Genomic DNA, 24,346 nt, shown 5'->3' with positions numbered 1-24,346 from the left:
AATCCTGTAATTGATCTGTCATACTTTAATATCCATTCTTTATGTCATATTTCTCTTTCACATATACACACACAGTCGTATACGTATTTAAATCTCTATGTATTAGCAGACTGCACAATATATACCTTTTAATATTTATATTTCTGTTCAGTTCTGTTCATACCACAGAATATGTGTTATAAACTCTTTTATTAAGCTTTTTGGTTGTTTCTAGTTTTTTGTTATTTTATTATTATTATCTTAGAGATGGAGTCTTGTTATGTTACCCAGGGAACGCCTGGTCTCAAGTGATCGTCTCTTGCTTTAACCTCCCAAATAGCTGAGACTACAGGAGTGCCCCATCTCCCCAGCTTCTAGCTTAGATAGTACTTTGTGAGCTTTTTTAAAAATTGAGATACAATGCACATACCACAAAATTTACGCTTTTAAAATATAAAATTAAGTGGGTTTTAGTATATTTGCAAAGTTATGCAACTACTATCTAATTCGAGAACATTTATGAGCATTTTAAAAAATATATTCCCTTTAAGTATATACTTCGGCAGTGGAACGACGGGGCCAAAGGGGAGAAGTGCTTTCTAGCTGTTACTCTCTGTTATGAGACTGAGCAGTATAGCCAGCGGGTGCAGCCATGGCCCCCCCTGCTTTGTCATCCTCTGACCTTGGACGAGCTCTGGATGTGCACAGGCGGGAGCCAAGTTTACAGGGGGTCTTTCCTCCCAGTGTCCACCCTGGTTGTGCTTTTCTCTATCCTTTTCATATACTGATGCATTTCAACCCTCAACTTTCAACCTGGGAAAAGATACTAGGAGCCAATATAGATCATTTTTAGGAGAAATCAGTCCACAATAATGGGCAGTAACTAGAAAAGATCAACATCAGCAGGAGGGCCAGCCCCTCGCCTCCTGTCCTTGCACTCAGCTGCATGGCCTCTTCCCAGGCAGGTGCCAGGCCACAGTCCCGGTTGCTGCATTAAACTCGGGAAAGCTGGAGCCAACCAGGCAAAGTCCATAAATCTACAGGCTGTGTTAAACACAGGCGCACCCCCTGAAGCTTGAAATTAAGGAATAAAGGAAGCTCTCTTTTACCCAGCAGGTAGTAAACCCGTGGAATGCATTCTTTTTGAGAATTGAGAGAGGATAAAAATAGGAAAGGGGCTGCTTAGGGATTCGCTACATTAATGAATAGTAAGCAGATAACAGGGCTTTTAGGGACTCTGTTGTGTTCCCTTCATCAAAAATTCATCTGTTTTTAAAGCTTTAACTATGCTGTTGACATATAAATCCACTGTAATTCATTGATTGGAAGACGCATATTTTTCATATTTGGACGTCTCCGAAGTTGGATTTGTCCTTAATGGGGTGACATAGTGGAACTGGAAACCCTTTTCTTTCTTAGGGGTTATAAAACAGCGATGCTTCCGCCACTGATGGCATTTCAGGTTTGATGAAATCCAGTTTATCTCCAGTGTGCGTTGTCTCCCCAGGCCCTAGTTTATACCTCCAGCCGCCTTTTAGATTGTTTCATGGGGTGTTGCACCATCCCTTCAGATTCAGCAGATTTAGAATGAAAACCATCACTGCATTTTTCTCATGAAATACCAACTGCGTTTTCTAACCTCTTTATTTCAAATGGGAACAGTGCTCTCTGAGTGACCAGGCTCGTAGCCCTTCTCTTACAGCATCCGTCATAAGAAAAATTCCAACCAGTCTTTATCAGTGTTTCCTGCGTGCTAGCCACTGTTCCAAGCCCTGTGTGGATATTAACTCCTTCAGGCCCACAGAAGCCCTGTAAGGGAGGTGTGGGGATTGTTGCTTGTTCGCATGTGAGGTGACGTCAGTTGCTGGAGATCACAGGGCTGAAAGATGGCAGGGCCGGTATTTAAACCGGGGCAGGCTGGGCACGGTGGCTCATACCTGTAATCCCAGCACTTTGGGAGGCCGAGACAGGTGGATCACTTGAGGTCAGGAGTTCAAGACCAGCCTGGCCAAATGGTGAAACCCCATCTCCACTAAAAATACAAAAATTATCCAGGCCTGGTAGTGTGTGCCTGTAATCCCAGCTACTCGGGAGGGTGAGGCAGGAGAACTGCTTGAACCCGGGAGGCGAAGGTTGCAGTGAGCCACGATCGTGCCACTGCACTCCAGCCTGGGTAACAGAGGGAGACTCCATCTCCAATAAAATAAAACAAAATAAGATAAGATAAAATAAGATAAAATAATCTGGAGCAGCCTGGCTCCAGAGACCACACTGCAGATCACAGCTCTGTACCACCATTCAAGGATCCAGCCAATCACCAAGTAGTTTGTATTCATCTGCTATAATAACTTCTTTGCAGTTCACTGTGACTTCGTTCCCTCCTACCTTTGTTACTTCCTTTGATTGCAACAAAGGCTGCCTCGTTGATTTCACTACCACCAGTCCCATCTTGTTCATCTTGGAGGTCGCAGACGGCTTCATCTTCCTGAAGTACCCCTTTCGTGGTTCTGCTTCCCTGTTCTAAAACCTTTTTAAAAAAGTTTTATTGAGCTGTAACTCATAAATCCTACTACACTTTACCCAGTTAAGGTGGACAGGCCAGTGAGCTTTGGTGTATTCACAGAGTTGTGTGTCAGTACCACAATCAATTTTAGGACATGTTCGTCACGGCAAAGGAAGTCCTGTACCCCTTAGTTGTCATCCCCTAACTCCCCCCCCCCCCACCAGCTCCTGGCAACCACAGAAATGCATTCTCTCTGCGGGGTTGCCTGTTCTGGATATTTTGTACATATAGGATCATACAGTGTGTGGTTTCCGTCACTTAGCATCCTGTGTTCAGAGTTCACCCATGTTCTAGCATGTACCAGCACTTCATTTCGTTTTACTGCTGAATAATATCTTATTGTATAGATATACCGTAATTTATCCAGTCACCAGTTAGTGGACATTTGGGTTGCCTCTACTTTTTGGCTGTTACATATAATGCTCCAATGAGCATTCATGTACAAGCTTTCGTGTGGACCTGCATTTTTATTTCTCTTGAGTATAAACCCAGGAGTGGGGCTGCTGGAGGATCATGACTCTGTTTAACTGTTTGAGGCCAAGAACTCTTATTTATTTATTCATTTATTTTTTATTTTTGGAGGCAGGGTCTTGATCTGTTGCCCTGGCTGGAGTGCAGTGGTGCAATCATAGCTCACTGTAGCCTTGACCTCCTAGGCTTAAGTGATCCTCCCACCTCAGCCTCCCAAGTAGCAGGGACCACAGGTGTATGCCACCATGCCTGGCTAATTTTTGTATTTTTTGTAGAGATGGGGTTTTGCCATGTTGCCTAGGCTGGTCTCGAACTCCTGGATTCAGGAGATCTGCCCACCTCAGTCTCCCAAAGTGCTGGGATTACAAGCATAAGCCACTGTGCCAGGCCTTAGGTGCCTTTCAAATACAAGATATTCCTAATTTTCCTGTTCTATTATTGCAGGGGAAGGGAAGAATTGTCTTTTTACATTCTCCTGAAAAGGAGAATTGGAAGATTTGGTCACCCTGGGCCCACACTCCTGTGAGGCACCATCTGAATGCAGCTGAGGTACTTAACTGTACCTCTGAGGGACACCAGCCTTACTCCATCCTTTTCGCTTTTGCTGGCCCCGGTAGGCATTGGAATCTCTGAGCTTTGCCCTAGACCCCTCCTTCCAGAAGCTCAGCCAGCTTCTTCATTGTGCTCTGTTTCTAAAGGCCAGTGGTGCCCACGCCACTCAACTTCACACCATTCTGTTGTAGGGTTGAGTAGTAGGTAATTAAAAGGGAAATGTTTTGGTGGTAAGAATTGCAGGCTCTGGGTCCAACTGCCTGGGTTTGAAGCTATTTTTACCTCTTTACCAGCTGTGTGTGACCTTGGGTAAGTTATCCAACCTCTCTGAACTTCAGGTTCCTTATATTTTAAATAGGGGAAATAGAAGGGCCTCCTTATATGTTGTTATTCTGAGGATAAATGGACTGATCCACAAACATTGCTGTCATCAGTTTCTCTTTTTCTGGATGTCTTCTCAACAATAGCACAAGAAATTTGAAGGCCACAACACTACAGAGCTGGGGGAACTCAGCCATTGTTTTCCCAGTGGGGACCACTCTTGGCATTTTGGTTGGCACAGTTGGGCTGGACTTCCTGCTCATTTCAAGGTTTAGTATCCCTGGACAGAGCTGCACCCTCCAGTTCCTGGTTGCTATGGCCGGGGACAGGGTGCCTTCCTACGAGTGGCTGCCGGCTTCATTTCTTGCCCCCCAGCACTGGTGCTGCTGTCAGGAATGGCATATCAGGCTGGATTCAGGGCAGGTTGTTCCCCCAGCCATGACCTGGACATGCTTGCTGTCTGGTTGGCCCGAGAGTGCATACCACCAACCCAGTCAGGGCAGGTGCTCAGGACTGGCGCCATGGACCCAGAGTGGCTGCTGGGAGGGAGCATGCTGGGCTCGGCACGCCTGAACTTAGAATCTGCTGCTTTTTGTCTGTTGGAATTAAATGTTAACTAGATACTAGGTAAATTTAAAGTTTACAGAATGCATGGAAGAGATACAGAACTATGGGATAACAAACGGCAATGCACCTACCACCCGTTTTTAAAAAAGAATTTGATTCTCCTGCGTTTCCCTCCCCACGTTCTGACCTATTTCCTCATCTTACGCTTCCAAGTTGTGGATAGATTATTCCCTCGCTTCTCTTTGTGTTTCCATGCACGCCTGGTTCCCTAAACAACCTGTTGTTTAATTTTGAACAAGAGTCATCCTGTATGTGTCCGAGCATGGATCTTTTTGTTTCTGTGTCCAGCATTTGGGAGAATCGCTTCAGCTCTGTCTTCTGCTAGCTGACTCTTTACAGCTGTTTCTCATCTGTAAGGCCCATCTACTGAATTTCTAGTTTCCAATTATATTTTTCATTTATTGAAGCTCTGTTTATTTTGGTCACTTTATATCCTGTTTTCTTTTTCTTTTTTCTTTTTTTTTTTTTTTTGAGATAGGGTCTCATGCTGTGTTGTCTAGATGGGGTGCAGTGGCACGATCACAGCTCACTGCAGCCTTGACCTCCTGGGCTCAAGCAATCCTCCCACCCCAGCCTCCCAAATAGTTGGGACCACACTTGGCTAATTTTTTTTTTTTTAAATTTTTTGTAGAAACAGGGTCTCACTTTGTTGCCCAAGATGGTCTTGAACTCCTGGACTCTGGGCTCAAGTGATCCTCCTGCCTTGGCCTCCCAAAGTGCTGGGATTACCAGCATGAGCCAGTCCGCCTGGCCTATATCCTATTTTCAAATTAATTTTTATTTTATCAAAGTAATCATGTTGCTTTCTCACCACATTACGTTTTGGAGGTTTATCCATGACAATGTGTGGATCTTCATTTTCTCTGCTGTCCACTGTCTGAACATAGGGCTGTATTAGGGGCTAGGGATGCAGCAGAGGGCAGATACCATTCAGATGGAGCCTCCCTCGTAGTGGGGAAGAAAGAGAAACAAGCCTTTCTTCCCCTCCCTTGTAGCGGGGAAGAAAGAGAAACAAGCCTGAATTACAGTCAGCTGGGCTAGGAGAAGCCAGGGCCCCTCAGAAGGGGCAGGCCAAAGCTCCTAGAAGCTGAGCCCTTAACGATGAGTGGGAGTTTGCTGGGTGAACAAACGAATCCCAGGTTAGGGGTCCTGCGTGCAGAAGCCTTTGAGAAACGATGGCTCCTCGTGTCTAAGGCCAAGCTCTCTCTGTAGGTGAAGTTGTGAGGAGACTTGGGCATTGGAACTCTCCTGTGAGGTGGTACGCGTTGGAACCCTGAGCTCTGGGACTGTCCTGTATATTGGAGTCACCAATAATCAGTGCTCACTGGGGTTGAGCCTCAGAGGAGGGAGTGGAGTGGAGCTCGTGGTTAAGCAGTGTCTGCTTCTGCCCCCCCAGCCTGGTCACCTGCCTCCTTCCTCACTCACAGAGCAGGAGTGATCACAGTGCCTGCGTGCAGGGTCTTTGTGAGTATGGGGAGGAGCGGCGCGGGCCCAGCGCGGGCCAGGGCTGCTGTCAGCGTTGGTGTTATGCTGGTGTTGTTACGTTGGTATTATGCCACTATTGTTACGTTGCTGTTGTTACACCAGTGTTGTTATGCCAGTGTTGTTATGTTGCTGTTGTTACGCTGGTGGTGTTATGTTGGTGTTGTTACATCAGTGTTGTTACATTGCTGCTGTTACGCCCGTGTTGTTACGTTGTTATACCGATATTGTTACGCCAGGGTTGTTACATTGTTGTTACACCAGTGTTATGTTGCTATTGTTACACCAGTGTTATGTTGTTGTTACGCTGGTGTTATGTCGTTCTCATGCCAGTGTTGTTATGTTGTTATGTCAGTGTTAATGTTGCTGTTGTTATGCCAGTGTTACATTGCTGTTATGCTGGTGTTGCTATGTTGCTGTTGTTACGCCGGTGTTGTTATGTTGTTGTTATGCTGTTGTTACACTAGTGTTATGTTGTTACACTGGTGTTATGTTGCTGTTATGCCAGTGTTGTTACGTTGTTATGCTGGTGTTGTTACATTGTTATTACGCCAGTGTTGTTACATTGCTGTTATGCCAGTGTTATGTTGTTGTTACGCTCGTGTTATGTTGTTGTTACACCAGTGTTATGTCGCTGTTATGCCAGTGTTGTTACGCCAGTGTTGTTACATTGCTGTTATGCTGGTGTTATATTGCTGCTGTTAAGCTGGTGTTATGTTGTTACGCTGGTGTTGTTACATTGCTGTTAACACCGTTGTTGCTGTTGTTATGCCAGTGTTATGCCGGCGTTGTTTTGTTGTTGTTGTTATGCTGGTGTTACATTGTTACACCGGTGTTATGTTGTTGTTACACCAGTGTTGTTATGTTGATGTTGTTATTGCCAGTGTTGTTATGTTGTTGTTACACCAATGTTGTTATGTTGCTGCTGTTATGCCAGCATAACACTGCTGTTATGCTGGTGTTGTTGTTACACCAGTGTTGTTACATTGCTGTTGTTACATCAGTGTTGTTACATTGTTATGCTGGTGTTGTTGCACTGCTGTTATGCTGGTGTTGTTATGTTGTTATGCTGGTGTTATGTTGCTATGGTTACACTGGTGGTGTTATGTTGTTACACTGGTGTTATGTTGCTGTTGTTACACTAGTGTTACATTGTTGTTACACCAGTGTTATGTTGCTGTTATGGTGGTGTTATGTTGTTATGCCAGCGTTATTTTGTTGTTGTTGTTACGCTGGTGTTGTTACATCAGTGTTATGTTGTTGTTACACCAATGTTGTTATGTTGCTGTTGTTACACCAGTGTTGTTATGTTGTTGTTATGCCAGTGTTGTTATGTTGTTACACCGGTGTTGTTACATTGCTGTTGTTACTCTGGTGTTGTTATGTTGTTGTTACACTGGTGTTACTGTTGTTATGTTGGTGTTATGCTGGTGTTGCACTGCTATTATGCTGGTGTTGTTATGTTGTTATGCCGGTGTTATGTTGCTGTTGTTACATCGGTGTTGTTATGTTGTTATGCCAGTGTTAATGTTGCTGTTGTTATGCCAGTGTTACATTGATGTTATGCCGGTGGTGTTATGTTGCTGCTGTTATGCTGCTGGTGGTATGTTGCTGTTGTTACACCAGTGTTTTTTGATTGTGTTTTTGAGGCGGAGTCTTGCTCTGTTGTCCAGGCTGGAGTGCAGTGGCACGATCTCAGCTCACTGCAAGCTCTGCCTCCTGGGTTCACGCCATTCTCCTGCCTCAGCCTCCCAAGTAGCTGGGACTACAGGCGCCCGCCACCACGCCCAGCTAATTTTTTGTGTTTTTTAGTAGAGACGAGGTTTCACCGTGTTAGGATGGTCTTGATCTCCTGACCTCGTGATCCGCCTGCCTCAGCCCAAAGTGCTGGGATTACGGGCATGAGCCACCACGCCTGGCCACACCGGTGTTGTTATGTTGCTGTTGTTATACCAGTGTTGTTATGTTGTTGTTGTTGTTACATCAGTGTTGTTATGTTGTTGTTACACTGGTGTTGTATGGTTACACCATTGTTGTGCCAGTGTTGTGTTGTTGTTATACTGGTGTTATGTTGTTACACTGGTTTTGTTGTTACAACTTGTTACACCAGTGTTATGTTGCTGTTACACCAGTGTTGTTACGTTGTTATGCTGGTGTTGTTACACTGTTGTTACGCCAGTGTTGTTACGTTGCTGTTATGCCAGTGTTGTTACATTGCTGTTACGCCAGTGTTGTTATGTTGTTGTAACGCTGGTGTTATGTTGTTATTACACCAGTATTATATTGCTGTTATTCCAGTGTTATTACATTGTCACACCAGTGTTGTTATGTTGTTATGCCAGTATTGTTATGTTGCTGTTACACTGGTGTTATATTGCTGTTATTAAGCTGGTGTTATGTTGTTGTTATGCTGGTGGTGTTACATTGCTGTTAACACTGGTGTTATGTTGCTGTTGTTACGCCAGTGTTGTTATGTTGTTGTTACACCTGTTACACCAGTGTTATGTTGCTGCTGTTACACTGGTGTTACATTGTTGTTACACCAGTGTTGTTATGTTGCTGGTGTTATGTTGTTATGCTGGCATTGTTTTGTTGTTACGCTGGTGTTACACTGGTGTTATGTTGTTGTTACACTGGTGTTATTTTGTTGTTACACCAGTGTTATGTTGCTGTTGTTACGCCAGTGTTGTTATGTTGTTGTTAGGCTGGTGTTGTTATGTTGCTGTTGTTACTCTATTATGTTGTTGTTACACTGGTGTTATGTTACTGTTGTTATGTTGTTATGCTGGTGTTGTTGCACTGCTGTTATGCTAGTGTTATGTTATGCTGGTGTTGTTACGTTGCTGTTGTTACACCGGTGTTGTTACATTGTTACGCCGGTGTTGTTACATTGCTGTTAGCTGGTGTTATATTGCTGTTGTTAAGCTGGTGTTATGTTGTTGTTACACTGGTGTTATGTGGCTGTTGTTATGCCAGTGTTATGTTGTTGTTACACCAGTGTTGTTATGTTGTCGTTACACGAGTGTTATGTTGCTGTTGTTACGCCAGTGTTGTTATATTGTTGTTATACCAGTGTTATGTTGCTGTTGTTACACTGGTGTTGCATTGTTGTTACACCAGTGTTGTTATGTTGCTGTTGTTACGGTGGTGTTATGTTGTTATGCCAGTGTTGTTTTGTTGTTGTTACGCTGGTGTTATTGTTACACCAGTGTTATGTTGTTGTTACGCCAGTGTTGTTACATTGCTGTTGTTACGCCAGTGTTGTTATGTTGTTGTTACACCAGTGTTGTTACGTTGCTGTTATGTTGCTGTTGTTACTCTGCTGCTGTTATGTTGTTACGCTGGTGTTGTTGCACTGCTGTTATTCTAATGTTATGTTACGCCGGTGTTGTTATGTTGCTGTTGTTACATTGGTGGTGTTATGTTGTTGTTACGCTGGTGTTGCTGCACTGCTGTTATACTGGTGTTATGTTGTTACGCCAGTGTTGTTACATTGCTGTTGTTATGTTATTGTTAAGCTGGTATTATGTTACTTTTGCTACGTTGGTGTTATGTTGTTGTTATGCTGGTGGTGTTACACAGCTGTTATGCTCGTGTTGTTATGTTACACCAGTGCTGTTATGTTGCTGTTGTTACATTGGTGTTGTTACGTTGTTGTTACGCTGGTGTTGCTGCACTGCTGTTATACTGGTGTTGTGTTGTTAGGCTGGTGTTATGTTGCTGTTGTTACATTGGTGGTGTTATGTTGTTGTTATGCTGGTGTTGCTGCACTGCTGTTATGCTGGTGTTATGTTGTTAGGCTGGTGTTGTTATGTTGCTGTTGTTACGCTAGGCGTGCTGCTCCATGTTCTCCAGGTGTTCTTCCCTTTTATCGTCACAGTTACCCCGTACACCTGACAACTGGACATCTGCGCCTGGGGGTCTTCAGCCTAAACACACCTAAATTCTCCACTAAACCCCTCTGCTTCCGCCTCCCCGTGTTTGTGAGCGCCTCCACTGCCCGTCCCTCTGCTCAGGCCCCACTTCCAGGGCTCATGTTTGGGGCCTCCATTTTGCTCACACCCACCCCATCTGTCAGCAGGTCCAGTCAATCCTGACTCCGGGGTGCCGCTCCCTCCCCTCCAGCTCCTGTACTGCCCATTAGGCCAGGCCCTGTTGTCTCTGCTGGGCAGCTGTGCAGCCTCTTCCTTGCCTTCCCGGCATCTGCACCCATTCTCCCCGCAAGACCAGGGGTCAATCCCCAGTACAGGTCAGGTCTCGTCTTATGCCTCAAACCCTCCAGTGTCCCCCCTACAACTGATCTTAGAAAAAAGTCCAGCCTCTTCACCTTGTCCTGCAAGACCCCTGATCTCCTCCTCTCCAGCCTCACCGCTGTCCCCGCTCTTTGCTTACCTCCATCTGGCCCCCAGCACACCAAGTTCCTTCCTGCCTCGGGGCTTTGGCACCTGAGGGTCCCTGCAGCTGAGATGCTTTCTCCCTGGCTTTTTGTGAGGCTGGCTCTTCAGGTCTCGGAGGGGCCTTTTCATTACCCTCTGTCACAACTGCTCTGTAATTTTGTTTACTTCCTTTTCTCTTCTTCCCACTTTCCCTCCCTCCCACTTCCAGGCACATTCCCTGGCACAGGTATGTGCCCGGTAGTGAGGCACTTGTTAGTCTCATCCAAGGGCAGGATGCAGGAACAAAAGTCGAGTAACTTACCCAAGATCACATGCTAGTAGGTGGCAGTCATATTCTGGGGCCCCAGCCCCTGCCATGGTGCTGCAGTTCCTGCCATGGTGCCATAGCCCCCACAGTGCCGAGCCTCCTACTGGCAGTGGCCAGGCAGGGCGGGGCGAGGGGCTGGCCAGTATCTGCAGAGGCAATCTGGCCTTTGCTGGGAACAGAGCTTTCTTCATGTGGATTTCTGGAGAGGCTCACGGATTTGACGCCTTCTCTTACGGTAGTTCTCAGTGACAAAGGTGGCTTCAAGACTTCCTGTCTTCCTTTTCGTGGTGAGGTTGGCTTTGGTGTGCACCATTTTTATAGGCCCTGTGGACTGGGGGAAGAGGATGCAGGATGAATGTGCGGGCTGGGGTTTTGGTGCACCTCGGGGAGATCTGATGCTCTGGCCTGTCTTTACATCCTCCCCACTTCTCCACCTCCCTCCACCAGGCCGCACCAGCTTCTACGAGGAGTACGGTGTCATTCGCGACGTCCTCCAGAACCATCTGACGGAGGTCCTCACCCTCGTGGCCATGGAGCTGCCGCACAATGTCAGCAGTGCGGAGGCTGTGCTGCGGCACAAGCTTCAGGTCTTCCAGGCGCTGCGGGGCCTGCAGAGGGGCAGTGCCATCGTGGGCCAGTACCAGTCTTACAGCGAGCAGGTGCGCAGAGAGCTGCAGAAGCCAGATAGCTTCCACAGCCTGACGCCGACCTTCGCAGGTGGGCCCTGGGGCCGGGCATGGGGCACTGGGCTGCCCACTTCGCCGGGAGCAGCTTTCCAAATGCAGACGCCCTTGGGTGGGGTGGAGGGGACTTGAGGTGGGATTTCCCCCAGGGTGCTCGGAGGCAACAATGGCATTCCTCTGTCTCCCTGGCCTCCTACCAGCCTAAAGTGGCAGGCCAGCTGGTGGTGCCCTCAGGGCGAAGGACATCCCGATGGCCATGGCCTCGTGTCAGCCCCAGTTCAGCCCTAGATGCTTCCCAAGGGTTTGTCATGCGAGGCTCAGACAGACCTGGTTCCTGCCTCATAGGGTCTCCCCAGTGAGGCCACAAGCCTTTTGCCTGGCCACAGCTGGAGATACTTCCAGCGGCCAAGTGCCGTGCCAGGGCTGTCCTCTGGGCAGTTCCAGAGGCCCAGGGCTCTCTGGGAGAGGCTGGCTTCTCACCAGGTAGCAGCCAGGCAGTAAGAGCCACAGCTGCCTGTTGAGCACGCGCCGTATACCAGGTGCTTTATAGATGCCTCTCATAGAAGCCTCACGCACCAACCACGAGGCAGGGACCACTAGCCCTGTTTTATAGGTGAGGAAACGTAAGGCTCGGTGAAGTCGTCAAAATGAACCAGGCTTGGAACCTGGGCATGGAACTGTCAGCCCCTGGCTCTTGCCACCAGGCCTTGCCCCTCCTCGCCAACACCCCACCCACGGGCCTCTGCTTGGTGACTGTCTCCTCACCCCGCACCTCTGACCCTGCGTTGGATGCATCCTGAATGCTTCACAAACAGGAGGGGAGCATGTTTCTCTGTAGGACCCCCTGACTCCTCACATACCTAAGAGTCAGGGTCCCCCACCCTACTTGCCCCCACTGTGGGGCATCCTTTAGAGTTTCCAGGTTGGATGCTGTCAGCCTGGTTCTCCTTTCCTGGGGGACCATAACTCTAAGAGGGACCTTCAACAAAGGCAGGTGTCAAAACCATAGTGTCAAAGCCATAGAGATAGCCCCAGAGGCCGGTTTTCAAGCATGGACTGGGAAGAGAAGGTTGTGGAAGAGATGCCAGGTGAGGGGTGAGCATGGCAAGGTGAGGGGCTTCCCTGAGGCAGGGGGACACCCAGAGGGACCGGCAAGGAGAGGAGAGGGCTGGCTGGAGAGTCCTGGTCTGTGCCAGAGAGTCACCCTCTGCTGTTCCCTCGCCCCAGCCGTCCTAGTGCACATCGACAACCTTCGCTGGGAGGGCGTGCCTTTCATCCTGATGTCTGGCAAAGCCTTGGACGAGAGAGTGGGCTACGCTCGGATCTTGTTCAAGAACCAGGCCTGCTGTGTGCAGAGCGAAAAGCACTGGGCCGCGGCGCAGAGCCAGTGCCTGCCCCGGCAGCTCGTCTTCCACATCGGCCACGGCGACCTGGGCAGCCCTGCCGTGCTGGTCAGCAGGAACCTGTTCAGGCCCTCCCTGCCCTCCAGCTGGAAGGAAATGGAGGGACCACCTGGGCTCCGCCTTTTCGGCAGCCCTCTGTCCGATTACTACGCCTACAGCCCTGTTCAGGAGCGGGACGCCCACTCCGTCCTCTTATCCCATATCTTCCATGGCCGGAAGGATTCCTTCATCACCACAGAGAACTTGCTGGCCTCCTGGGACTTCTGGACCCCTCTGCTGGAGAGCCTGGCCCATAAGGCCCCACGCCTCTACCCTGGAGGAGCTGAGAACGGCCGTCTGTTGGACTTTGAGTTCAGTAGCGGCCGGTTGTTCTTTTCCCAGCAGCAGCCGGAGCAGCTGGTGCCAGGGCCAGGGCCGGCCCCAATGCCCAGTGACTTCCAGGTCCTCAGGGCCAAGTACCGAGAGAGCCCGCTGGTCTCCGCCTGGTCCGAGGAGCTGATCTCTAAGCTGGCTAATGACATCGAGGCCACCGCTGTGCGAGCCGTGCGGCGCTTTGGCCAGTTCCACCTGGCGCTGTCGGGGGGCTCGAGCCCCGTAGCCCTGTTCCAGCAGCTGGCCACGGCGCACTATGGCTTCCCCTGGGCCCACACGCACCTGTGGCTGGTTGACGAGCGCTGCGTCCCACTCTCGGACCCGGAGTCCAACTTCCAGGGCTTGCAGGCCCACCTGCTGCAGCACGTCCGGATCCCCTACTACAACATCCACCCCATGCCTGTGCATCTGCAGCAGCGGCTCTGCGCCGAGGAGGACCAGGGCGCCCAGATCTACGCCAGGGAGATCTCAGCCCTGGTGGCCAACAGCAGCTTCGACCTGGTGCTGCTGGGCATGGGTGCCGACGGGCACACAGCCTCTCTTTTCCCACAGTCGCCCACCGGCCTGGACGGCGAGCAGCTGGTCGTGCTGACCACGAGCCCCTCCCAGCCACACCGCCGCATGAGCCTTAGCCTGCCTCTCATCAACCGTGCCAAGAAGGTGGCTGTCCTGGTCATGGGCAGGATGAAGCGTGAGATCACCACGCTGGTGAGCCGGGTGGGCCATGAGCCCAAGAAGTGGCCCATCTCGGGTGTCCTGCCACACTCCGGCCAGCTGGTATGGTACATGGACTATGACGCCTTCCTGGGATGAGGGCGCCTGTGCCCCTTGCCCGCTCCGCTCCTGTGCTTTCCTTCGCCCGTGTCTTCCCTCCCTTCTCGGCCCCACCACCTGCCCAGCGTGCCCTGGCTCTCCAGAACCTTCTGTCCCACAGTCAGGCCCCAGAGAGGGCAGGACAAGGCCTTGTCCCAATGCCTTTGACCGGCAGCTCTGTGTAGTGGTGGATAGATGCAGAAACAAGGAAGAAATGGAGTCTGCTCCTGAGAAGCTTCAAATCCAGGCCAGGAGAGAGTCTTAAGAAAAGACCTCCAGCAGTTACACATTCATATCAGCCAGCACAACAAGGGATGGCGCTCAAACTCCGGCGTTCACAAGAGGAGACGTGGTGGGCTGAGGTTAATCAGGGAAGGTTTCCTGGGGGAGGTGATCCTTGAACTGGCTCCCGGGGAACATTCAGAGCATGATTGGTGGACAGAAGGGTGCAGAGGCGCCCAGGGGAGTATATTGCCCCGTGCAAAGCAGGGGCACTGGGGACTGTCTTTAGACCCTGAGGGGGTCAAGCCCCTCCTTCCCCAGCTGCCCCTTCTTCTAGAACCTCTGCACCTCTAGCCTCTGGCCCTCCTCTTCACTGCCTCCACCTGCTCCCACTTGCCATCCCTCTCTCCTCCATCCTGGCTGTGCAGCAGGAATTCCAGGCTCCTCCCTGTGTCTTTGCTGTTCCTCAGACTCCATTTATAGAGAATGAGGGCTGATAACAGGAATACAGCAGCAAAGACTAGACTGTGGAAAGGGTTCCAGAAATCTTTTTTTCTTTTTTAATTAAAAAAAATATTTGCAGAGATGAGCTTTTGCTCTGTTGTCCAGGCTGGTCTCAAACTCCTGGGCTCAAGCGATCCTCCCATCTCAGCCTCCCAGAGTGCTGGGATTGCCCACCCACAGAGTGCTTGGGTGTGAGCTACTGCACCGAGCCCCAGAAATCTCAGCGCTGTTTGGAGCTCCGTTTCTCATTTGATGACTTGCTCTGCGTGGGGAGGTGGGGTCTCATTCCCCCAGCTTCCTCAGGGAGGACCCCTGCCCTCCGCTGCTCCTGTGTCCTGCTAGCCTTCCTCCATGAAGCATGCTGGGTGCAGATAATCAGGCCATTCCAGAGAGCCCCAATTTAAGAGGGTCATTTCCGTCTCAGGGGCTCCCGAGTGGGTGTTTCCGCTCTCAGTAACCCGTCTTGTTTTACCAGGAAAGATCCAGTTAAATCACCCACTGAGGTGACAGCTCATTAGCGGGGAGAGAGATGGAGCATCGAGTGACACTGGGCCATCCAGGCGGCTCTGCTCCCACCAGACAGGAGCCAGGCCTCACTGGCAGGGGGGCTGCCCACAGCCTTTTCAGGGGCTCGCTTGGCGGGTGACAGGGCCGCAGCCAGGCCTTCTCTCCCTGCCCCTTGGTGACCCCGTGGCTTCCTGTCTGCCAGTCTCTCCTGCTACTTCTCACTTCACCACTAACTCTCTGCCTGAGACTGGGGAAGTAAGCCGGTATCTTCTCGGTGAGCGTAGGTTGGGGACTGTGATCTTGAGAAGCCATGGACCAGCAATACCTGCTTTTCTGAAACCCCCAAGGAGGGCTCTGACATGCTTTTAAAAAACAACACAAAGCAAAATTCCCAGGACATGTGTAGTTTTGTTTGTTCAACATCCCACAACTTAAGACTGGGAGATGGAACTCTTGGTTAAGGTCGATTTTTCTGTCTGGCTTCTCCCACACCTTACACTTGCTCTCTGGATCAGGCAGATACAAACTTCCTAGCACATTTTCAGAGAGGGCTTTCTTGGGTGAGGGAGCATGGCGAAGTCAGTTTCTCTCTGGACTGTTTACGCTTCAAGGCTATGGATTTAAAGGAATCCTGGCTTTCATTTTCAATGCCAGTCTAAGACATGGTTCCCAAGCTGGGGCTCTTGTTCAGCCTACTTATTCTGGCCACCAACAACAACCCAGGCCAGACAGAGCATCTCTTTTTTTTTTTTTTTTTTTTTGAGACAGAGTCTCTCTCTGTCGCCCAGGCTGGAACACAGTGGCGAAATCTTGGCTCACTAGAACCTCCGCCTCCTGGGTTCAGGCAATTCTCGTGCCTCAGCCTCCCGAGTAGCTGCGACTACAGGCGCCGGCCACCATGCCTGTCAGATTTTTGTATTTTAGTAGAGACAGGGTTTCACCATGTTGCCCAGGCTGGTCTCGAACTCCTGAGCTCAGGCAGTCTACCCACCTCAGCCTCCCAAAGTGCTGGAATTACAGGCGTGAGCCAGAACATCTGTTTTTATACCCAGAGAGCGCCCCTCATTAGGACAGAACCACAGTGCCCAGAGCCGGGAAGCCGCCCTCCTGGCGCCCCAGCATCTGAGCTGCTACACGTGACGGGCGGGCTCAGGAGAAGACAGGGAGTCGTGGTGGAAGTTCCACAGCTGGCCACGTGGAGGAGCCCTTGCACCGCACTGCCGCCTCCTGACTGCCACGATACCCGCAGCTCCTGTGCCGGATTTCTTTTCATTTCCCTCCTCTCTCCCAGGGTACCTGGCCCCAGCACTCTCCCATCTGTTCTTCAGGAACCGACTCCTCTCCAGTTGCAACACCAGAGAGAAAGGGGCCTCCACATGCCCAAGTACCCCTGCAGGATGAAGGGCAGGCCGGCCCTTGATGTGCCATTTCTGAATAATAGTCACTGCCGCCGCCGAGTCTAGGATGTCCTGTTCTAACTCAGCCCTGCCTCGGATGCACCACCGATCTGTGCGGAGTGGGTGTGGGAGTGTGAGTGAGGGTCGAAATGCCAAAGGTCTGCTTTCCAGAATCAAGTGCCTTCTGCAAATCACGTTGGAAAAGTCCAAACCTGGAGATGTCCATGTGCCTCCGCCCTTACCCACCCCTTTCCCTTCAGCTGTGTTAGGCAGGAGAAGTTTTCAGAACCCTCTAGGCTGGTGGCTTTCAAACTTCGGACCATGATCTGCAGCAAGAAACGTGCCTTCCATCATAAATCAGTCCATTTGTTTACAACTGTTTTCCAAGCAGCTTTCATAAAGAAATTCTTACCCTTAGGACCTCGGATATCCTCTATTTTTTAGTTTTCATTTTTTTAAAATGCTTCTTAAATTTCACTAAATTGGGCTAGGTGCGGATCATGCCTGTAATCCCAGCACTATGGGAGGCTGAGGTGAGAGGATCACTTGAGCCCAGAAGGTTGAAACCAGCCTGGGCAACATAGTGAGACCCCATCTCTACAAAAAGTTTTAAAACCAGGCATGGTGGTGCCCACCTGTGGTCCCAGCTACTCAGGAGGCTGAGGTGGGAGGATCACCTGAGCCCAGGAGGCTGAGGCTGCAGTAAGGTGTGATTGCACTATTGCGCTCTAGCCTGGAAAACAGAGTAAGACCCTGTCTCAAAAAAGAAAAAAAAAAAAAAAAAAAAGGAAAGAAAGAGTGATGACAACAGCCCAGGGAGCAGCCCTGCTCAGAACCCAAGTCTGTAGGGTTCCAGGTTCCAGCGCTGTGTTCCCAGGCAGGCTGCTTGCCTCTTCCTGACCTGGAAGCCCTTGGTCCTCTGGTGGCGGCAGTTCCCACAGTCCAGGTTCCCTGGTGGGGACCGATGATTCCATCTGCATGGAAGCTCATGTGTGCACTTAGGGGCCCATAAATGGCAGAAGGGCCCCTCCTTTGGGAGACCTTGTCAGTCAGCATCTCTAGGGCAAGCATGATTGCCATTTGTAGAGGGGAAGGAATCAAGGGACTTTAAGCTAGATCAAAATCTGGGGACAAATTCTTCTGCCACCTGCAAGTCAAAATAGGCCCTTCTTACTGAATTTCCCTGTTCGTTTCTCTGCAGACAATGCTTTAGCCCTACTCTTGGGCCCCCAAATTAGCAGAGTAATCAAAGCTTCCTACCGTTTGGCCTGCTATTCCAGACTAGTCCCTCAAGGGGTTCCATTCCAAAATTTGGAGGGCTCAGGCTCCCAACTCCGGGCCTGTCTGCTTTGCTTGTGTTTCTCCTGTCCCTGTTCTCCCGGAGGGCCCAGGTGGAACTCACGACAGGGAGGGAGAAGCTTCCCAAAAACCTGCAGGGCTATTTCCCAGAATTTGGTTTTCAAGTACAAAACTTTTTGTCCTGTAAGATATATGCAGCCTCACAGAAGCAGCCTCTGCATCCACTTTACCAGCTATGTTTTTATCTTAAGCACATGGGGCTCCCTTAGAACTTACTCCACTGATTAAAAAAAAAACAAAACTGCCTGGCAGCATCTCAGTGTCAGAGTGAGCACAGCACAGGAAAGGCCCGTGGTGACGAGGGTGAGGTGGCCACAGTGACTGGACGACACCCTAGCACCCATCCACCCTGCAAATGAGACTCCAGAGGGTGAAGATCTGCGGTCTCCAGACGTCATAGGCCATGTGACCCACTAGGGCCTGCTTACCCCTGGCCGTCCGCTGGCTGAACTGAATGCATTCCCTCTCTGCAACTCTCCCGTGAGGCTGCACCCGTGTGGGTAGCACTTGAAGCAGCGCTGTTTGCATTGTACATAGGAAGGAAGGAAGTTCTTCCAGCCTCACCAGCACCTGGCAGCGAATCAGAGCCTGTGAGGGCATCCGAAGCGGTGATGCAGTATCAACCTCCCAGCTGGTGCCACTGTGCCCTCGGGGGCTCCAAGCATTGTAACTCAGTCATGGGAGCTGCCTCGTTGGAAGTGCAGATTTATTCCTGTAATAATCCTGCCTGCTTTTACCTCTTGTCCACTGACCGGCAAGTGTGAGTCCCGGTGTCAGTCGGCACAGTCCAGTGTCCATCTTCATTTGCTCATGCAGAGGGGGTGAGTTGGGCACTCCCTGTTCTTGGTTTTCCTTTTGCAGTGCACTGGGCAGTCTCCCTATAAAACAAAAACCCCACCTTCTGTGCCTTCTGCTTTAGAGCAGAGCTCCCCTTCCCATTTCCTCAGTCTTCCCTGCAAAATCTGTCCACCAGGGAAGGCAGCAGAAACCCTGGGCAGTGGGTGTTCTGGGAAGACTAGTGACAGCAAATGTCATCCAGGAACAGCCACACACGGTTCTCCAGGCCGCCGTCAGCAGCTCAAGGTGGGGTATGAGTGAGAAGCTGAGGATCTTGCAGCTTGTTGCTGAGCAAGGTGCAACCGGGCTCATGCTGTCATCAGCACAAGACAGGATGGCAAGGGCTTTCAGATGCATTTCTGAGAGTCCAGCAAGCCAGGGGGAAGATGATCCCTTTGCCGAAGCGTTCCCTCTAGCCAACTTTTGGGAGCGCTTCTGTTTGCAAAGCACTGGGGATGTACCTGTCTCTGTGTGACCCACGCACGGGAAGGGAGAGCACTGGAGTAATGACACTTCTGCTGCTGTTTTGATTCTCAAGGCTGATCTTTAAAACCCTCGCCTTGCTGTCAGGTGCTTTAAAGGCAGTCTGTATCTTTTCTTCCCTTGGTGTGGGAGAGGTAAACACTTTGATTTGCTGAAAGCTGTATGGAGTATATTTGAACAGCTAGTAGTTAGCTTTGAAAGTGGAAGTGTGAACAGACACTGCCTGTGTCACTTTGGGTCCTTCACTTTACCCCCACAGAAGTCTAGAGGTGCCTGTTATAAAGCATTACGGGGCGCCTGCATGCAGGAGGAAGGACCTGTATTAGCTGGAAATCATCAGGAATCCAGCTTGCCTCCATCTCTCTGAGATGTGCTGGGTACAGCCTGCCCCTCCTAGTTCTGTCCACCGGGAAGAGCTGGCTGGCAGCAGATCCCAGGGGCAGAGCCCCTGCTGGGTCCTGGGAGCTCATCTTTACCTGTGCCGGAGTGGGAACTGTGTTTCCAGCCGGGCAGGTCAGATTGGAGCAGTGCTAAGAGGCTGTTGCAGGAGAACTAGACGGGCGGGGCCTGCTGCATCTGGATCATGTTTCTGTGCTCTGCCCCGCGCTAGGGACTCAGGGTCTGGCCTTCTGCCAGGCGAGGAGCAGAGAGACTGTTCCCTTGGGTGGAGAGGCGTGGGCATGAGAACCACCCACTGCCAAGCAAGAATGTTCGTGCTTTTTTTCAGAGAGGGGAACCCCACTGGTTTTTATGGAAACAATGGAAACTTACAGATGCCTGCCTGGGATGATGAGGCACATTCAGAACAAATGCTTTTTTTTTTTTTTTTTTTTTGAGACAGAGTCTCGCTCTGACGCCCAGGCTGGAGTGCAGTGGCGTGATCTCGGCTCACTGCAACCTTTGCCTCCCGGGTTCAAGTGATTCTCCTACCTCAGCCTCCTGAGTAGCTGGGATTGCACCACCATGCCCAGCAAATTTTTGTATTTTTAGTAGAGACGGAGTTTCACCATGTTGGCCAGGCTGGTCTCGAACTCCTGACCTCAGGTGATCCGTCCGCCTCGGCCTCCCAAAGTGCTGGGATTACAGGCGGGAGCCACCATGCCTGGCCAGAACAAATGCCTTTTTAAACCTTTTAAAAACATTTTTAAAATGTCTTTTTCTATGTCAAATGTAACATTTATTTTTTTAAACAATAAAATTGATTTGCCAAAATCCGGGCTTTAATTCTTCATTTGGGGCATGAGGTGTAGGGGTTTATGGGCCCCAGCATCATGCTGTGTGTGTTCTTGGAGGAGGGGAGGGCTGCGGTGAGTGAGGGCCGTGAACGGAGGACAGCCGCCTGCCCGTTGCAAGTGTAAGTGTGTCTGACTGAGCAAGCCGGTGCATTCCATTTGCAAGAGGGTCTGTGGGCCTCATGGGAGAGACAGCGGTGGGCAGGACGATCGCATTTCATAGACTTCCAAGCAGTCTGAGAAGAGTCCCCCAACCTTCCCGGCAGCCCCCTGGAGGGGAAGGAGCTCACCCCTGAGTGGGAGATGTCAGGAGGGGAGGGTCTTTGAGGACACCAGAGCCTGATGCCTTCATTTGTCTTCTCTCCTGTCCCCTGCCTGAGTCCTACCTCCAAGCTGTGTCACACTCCCAGGAATGTAAGTGTTTTGGGGAAGTCAAATAGGACTTCAGGACCACTTGAGGTACAGGAGTTAGAGATTTGCAGGTTGTCACCAACAGCATGCAGGACCCACGCAGGCTTGGTGACACCACAAGGTAGCAAAAGGAGCAGCACGCCCATTCGAAATAGGTGAGCTCTGGGCAGGGACCCCACGGCGGAGGGGACAGAGACGGGTGAGACATGCCCAGAGCCTGCAAGGGAAGATGTATGAAGGCCAGAAACCGGAGCTACAGTGACCGTCCCCGCCTGTCCCTCAGATGGGAGGCGTGCGGGGGATCTGCTCCTTCCCGGGGGGTAGCCCAGGGCGTCCCCTCCCTGCTTCTCTGTGGTGTTGGCTGTGGTTCCGCAGTCCTCCCAGAAACATGGCGGGGCAGGACTGCGCGTCCCAGCCAGCGTCTGTGAGGGCCGCACTGGAGGGTTATCTGATGTCCAGCCCCCATTTGGGGACCCTCCCATACATGTGTTCTGGGAAGTTCCAATGGCAGGCGTGGGGCGTGTGGCCCAGTGCTGGCCGATCAGGACATCCAATGCCCACAGCCACAGCAATGGCATCTGGGAGAGCTCAGGGCCCAAACTGGTCAAATCAGAGTGACCCCGAGGACTCAGGCTGAAGCGGCACCATTTCTCTGGACTCAGGCCTTGGTGAGCTGCAGCAGTCATCTCAGCACTGCAGGGGCGTGAGGACAAGGCCAGCATGGAGGAGAGGAGAGCTCCAGGATCCCACTTCAGGGGCCATCTCTGGGACCTGATTCCAGTCTCCTGAAGTCAGCCTGCGGGCCTCATTTCTGGATGCCTAAACTACCTTGTAGCAGCAGAACCTAATAGAAACTGGAGCTAGGAGCTTTGTTACGTATTTCCGGAAGCCCAGCAGAAACCCCACACTGACCTAAGTAAGGTGATTCACATGAACCAAGAGGACAGATCCTTCTGTTTGGTGTCAGGGTTTCAGCAGTCCAGTGTGGCAATACCAGTTGGGTGGCCCCTGCTGTGCAGCTTCGGTTTCTTCTTGCTTAATTGGAACTGTTTTCCTGATAGACCATAGTTTTGGAGATGCAGGGACAGATGGAAGGGCAGGAAGGGAAGAGTTGCACAAATCATAAAAGAAGCCGTGGTGAAGACAAGCTCAGGAGCTGCTGGCCTGAGTCCATCTTCTCCAGGGTCTCTTACAAGCTCTTTACAGACAGCCAGAGCCCGGGTGGGGTCAGCCAGCCGCCCCTCGCCACCCAGCTCCCAGCAGAAGGGGAGGGGATGCGGCTCCACCCATGCCCTCTGTTACCCCTATCTTCCCACTCACCTGTTGGGCTGAGGACCACGAAGGCGGAGACTCCCCACGTGTTCTGCTCATTTTCATGTTTCTGGCAATTTACACGCCGCCCTGCAGTGAGCGTGTGAGTGAATGAATGAGTGAATGGCAATAACGAAAGCAAGGCAAGAACTGTTAGCTGCAGCTGGGAGAGCTCTGGGATTGTCTCGGTGTGATCATCCACAGGTCGCCTGGACACTTGTAGGGTTTGATGCTCTGGACGCCAAAACCCTGTGACCTCTTCTTCTGAAGGAGGGCGGAGCGGGGCTGTTTCCTTGGTCACCAGGGGAAGCTGTGCCAGCAGCTGCTCAACCAGTGCTCACGACCTAGGGGTGAGTCACCAGGAAAGGTTCAGGCAGGGTCTGCGAGTGGGACCTGAGGCAGGTGGCACAGTGCCAGTCCCAGTGTCTGTGGATGAGGAGAAGAAAAGCTGGTGGGTCGGGCTCAGGGCTTCCATAAGAGAGTGGTCAGCAGGGCGGCTGGAGGGGTGGAGGCCTGAGCAGGTGTGGGGCCAGCGGTGAGCCTGGCATGTGTCATCCTCTCTAGGGGAGGGAGGTTCTGAGCACATGGGTCTCCTGTGCCCAGAGTGGGCGGGGGCCTAGGGATGCAATGGATGTGGTCCAGCCATGGCAGGCCACCACCCTTGTTGGCACTGTGGGATAGGAGGGCCACGCAGAAGCAGGGCAAGGTCTGACCCCCACTCCTGACAGCTCCCACTGGCTGCTGATGGAGAGCAAAGCCAGGGACAGCGCCCACTGCCGGACGCTGCAGCAGGGATGGCAGCCAGGGGGCCCCCCAACAGCTTAGGACCGCTCTGCCCCCCTGGAGAGGCCTCACTACAGCCCTTTCCTTTCCCCCGTCCCCACTCACTGGCTGCGGAAACCCAGCCTCATGAGTACTGTTTGTCTGAAGAAGCATCGTTGGGAGGAAAAATTATCAAACTAAGCTCATACTATCAGTCAGGCTCTCCTCCTACTCCGTATGTCTTTTTTTTTTTTACTGAAAAAAATAAAATACAGCAAGCACTCGGATGAGAATATTAATCCATGGAGATTGCCCCCTTCAGCATTCACTGTATGAGGTCGTTTTATATTTGCTTTTTTAAAAGAAAAAAACACATATATATTTTTTGACGGCAAAAACCTGGACACACATATTTTTGTAAAAATCACACATGCTTGTTACAAACACATTCAAACAGTGCAGAAAAGTACAGAAATGTGTGTAAAGAAAATTACTGTAGTCCAGCCCTCCAGAAACGAACAACAGTAACATCAGGTGTACATCCTTCAAGACACAGATGCAAATAGAAGATTCAAAATATTTCGTAAAAATGGGATCCTCCTCTTAATGCTAATTTTAATCTTAATACTTAATAAACAATGGTGCATTAATAATTTTACTAGAAACTGAAGGAATTGCTGGACTTCAGGAATATATTTTGTCACACAATCAATATCATTTCCCAAAAGGTCTCTTTAACATTAGAAGTGTATGAAAAGCCAGGTGTGGTGGCTCACGCCTGTAATCCCAGCACTTTGGGAGACCAAGGCGGGCAGATTATCGGAGGTCAGGAGTTCGAGACTAGCCTGACCAACATGGCGAAACCTCGTCTCTATTAAAAATACAAAAATTAGCTGGGCGTGGTGGCAGGCGCCTGTAATCCCAGCTACTGGGGAGGCTGAGGCAGGAGAATCGCTTGAACCCGGCAGGCGGGGGTTGCAATGAGCTGTAATCACGCCACTGCACTCCAGCCTGGGGGGACAGAGCAAGACTCTGTCTCAAAAAAAAAAAAAGTTTATGGAAAAACATTAAGTCTGAAGTCCTTAATGAGTTTTAATGTGATTTTTAACTCCCTGAATCAGTTTTGATTGTGGGTGTCTATTGACTTTGACAAATACAGACATTGATTCTCCATCACTTCGCATTTCCTGGCTTCCAACTCTGGATTTTTTTTTGAGATTACTCACTCTGTCACCTAGGCTGGAGAGCAGTGGCACAATCTCGGTTCACTGCAACCTCTGCCTTCTGGGTTCAAGTGATTCTCCTGCCTCAGCCTCCCAAGTAGCTGGGACTACAGATGTGCACCACCATA

At 50.6% G+C, this 24,346-nt stretch overlaps 1 protein-coding gene across 3 annotated transcripts in view; it reads left to right on the top strand.

Annotated features, from left to right (window-relative positions):
- H6PD (hexose-6-phosphate dehydrogenase/glucose 1-dehydrogenase) overlaps positions 1–20,491 on the top strand; it is a 37,636-nt gene extending 17,145 nt beyond the window's left edge. For all 3 annotated transcript variants that reach the window (XM_054440580.2, XM_054440590.2, XM_054440574.2), the window contains 2 exons: positions 11,147–11,416; positions 12,610–20,491. In XM_054440580.2, coding sequence (XP_054296555.1) covers positions 11,147–11,416; positions 12,610–13,970 — 1,631 coding nt within the window. In that variant the 3' untranslated portion in view covers positions 13,971–20,491. The remainder of the gene's footprint in view (positions 1–11,146; positions 11,417–12,609) is intronic.
- The last annotated feature ends 3,855 nt before the right edge of the window (positions 20,492–24,346 follow it).

This window comes from Pongo pygmaeus, chromosome 1 (assembly GCF_028885625.2).
Source record: "Pongo pygmaeus isolate AG05252 chromosome 1, NHGRI_mPonPyg2-v2.0_pri, whole genome shotgun sequence".
Lineage (NCBI taxonomy): Eukaryota > Metazoa > Chordata > Mammalia > Primates > Hominidae > Pongo > Pongo pygmaeus.
This window is presented reverse-complemented; position numbering and strand designations above follow the sequence as displayed.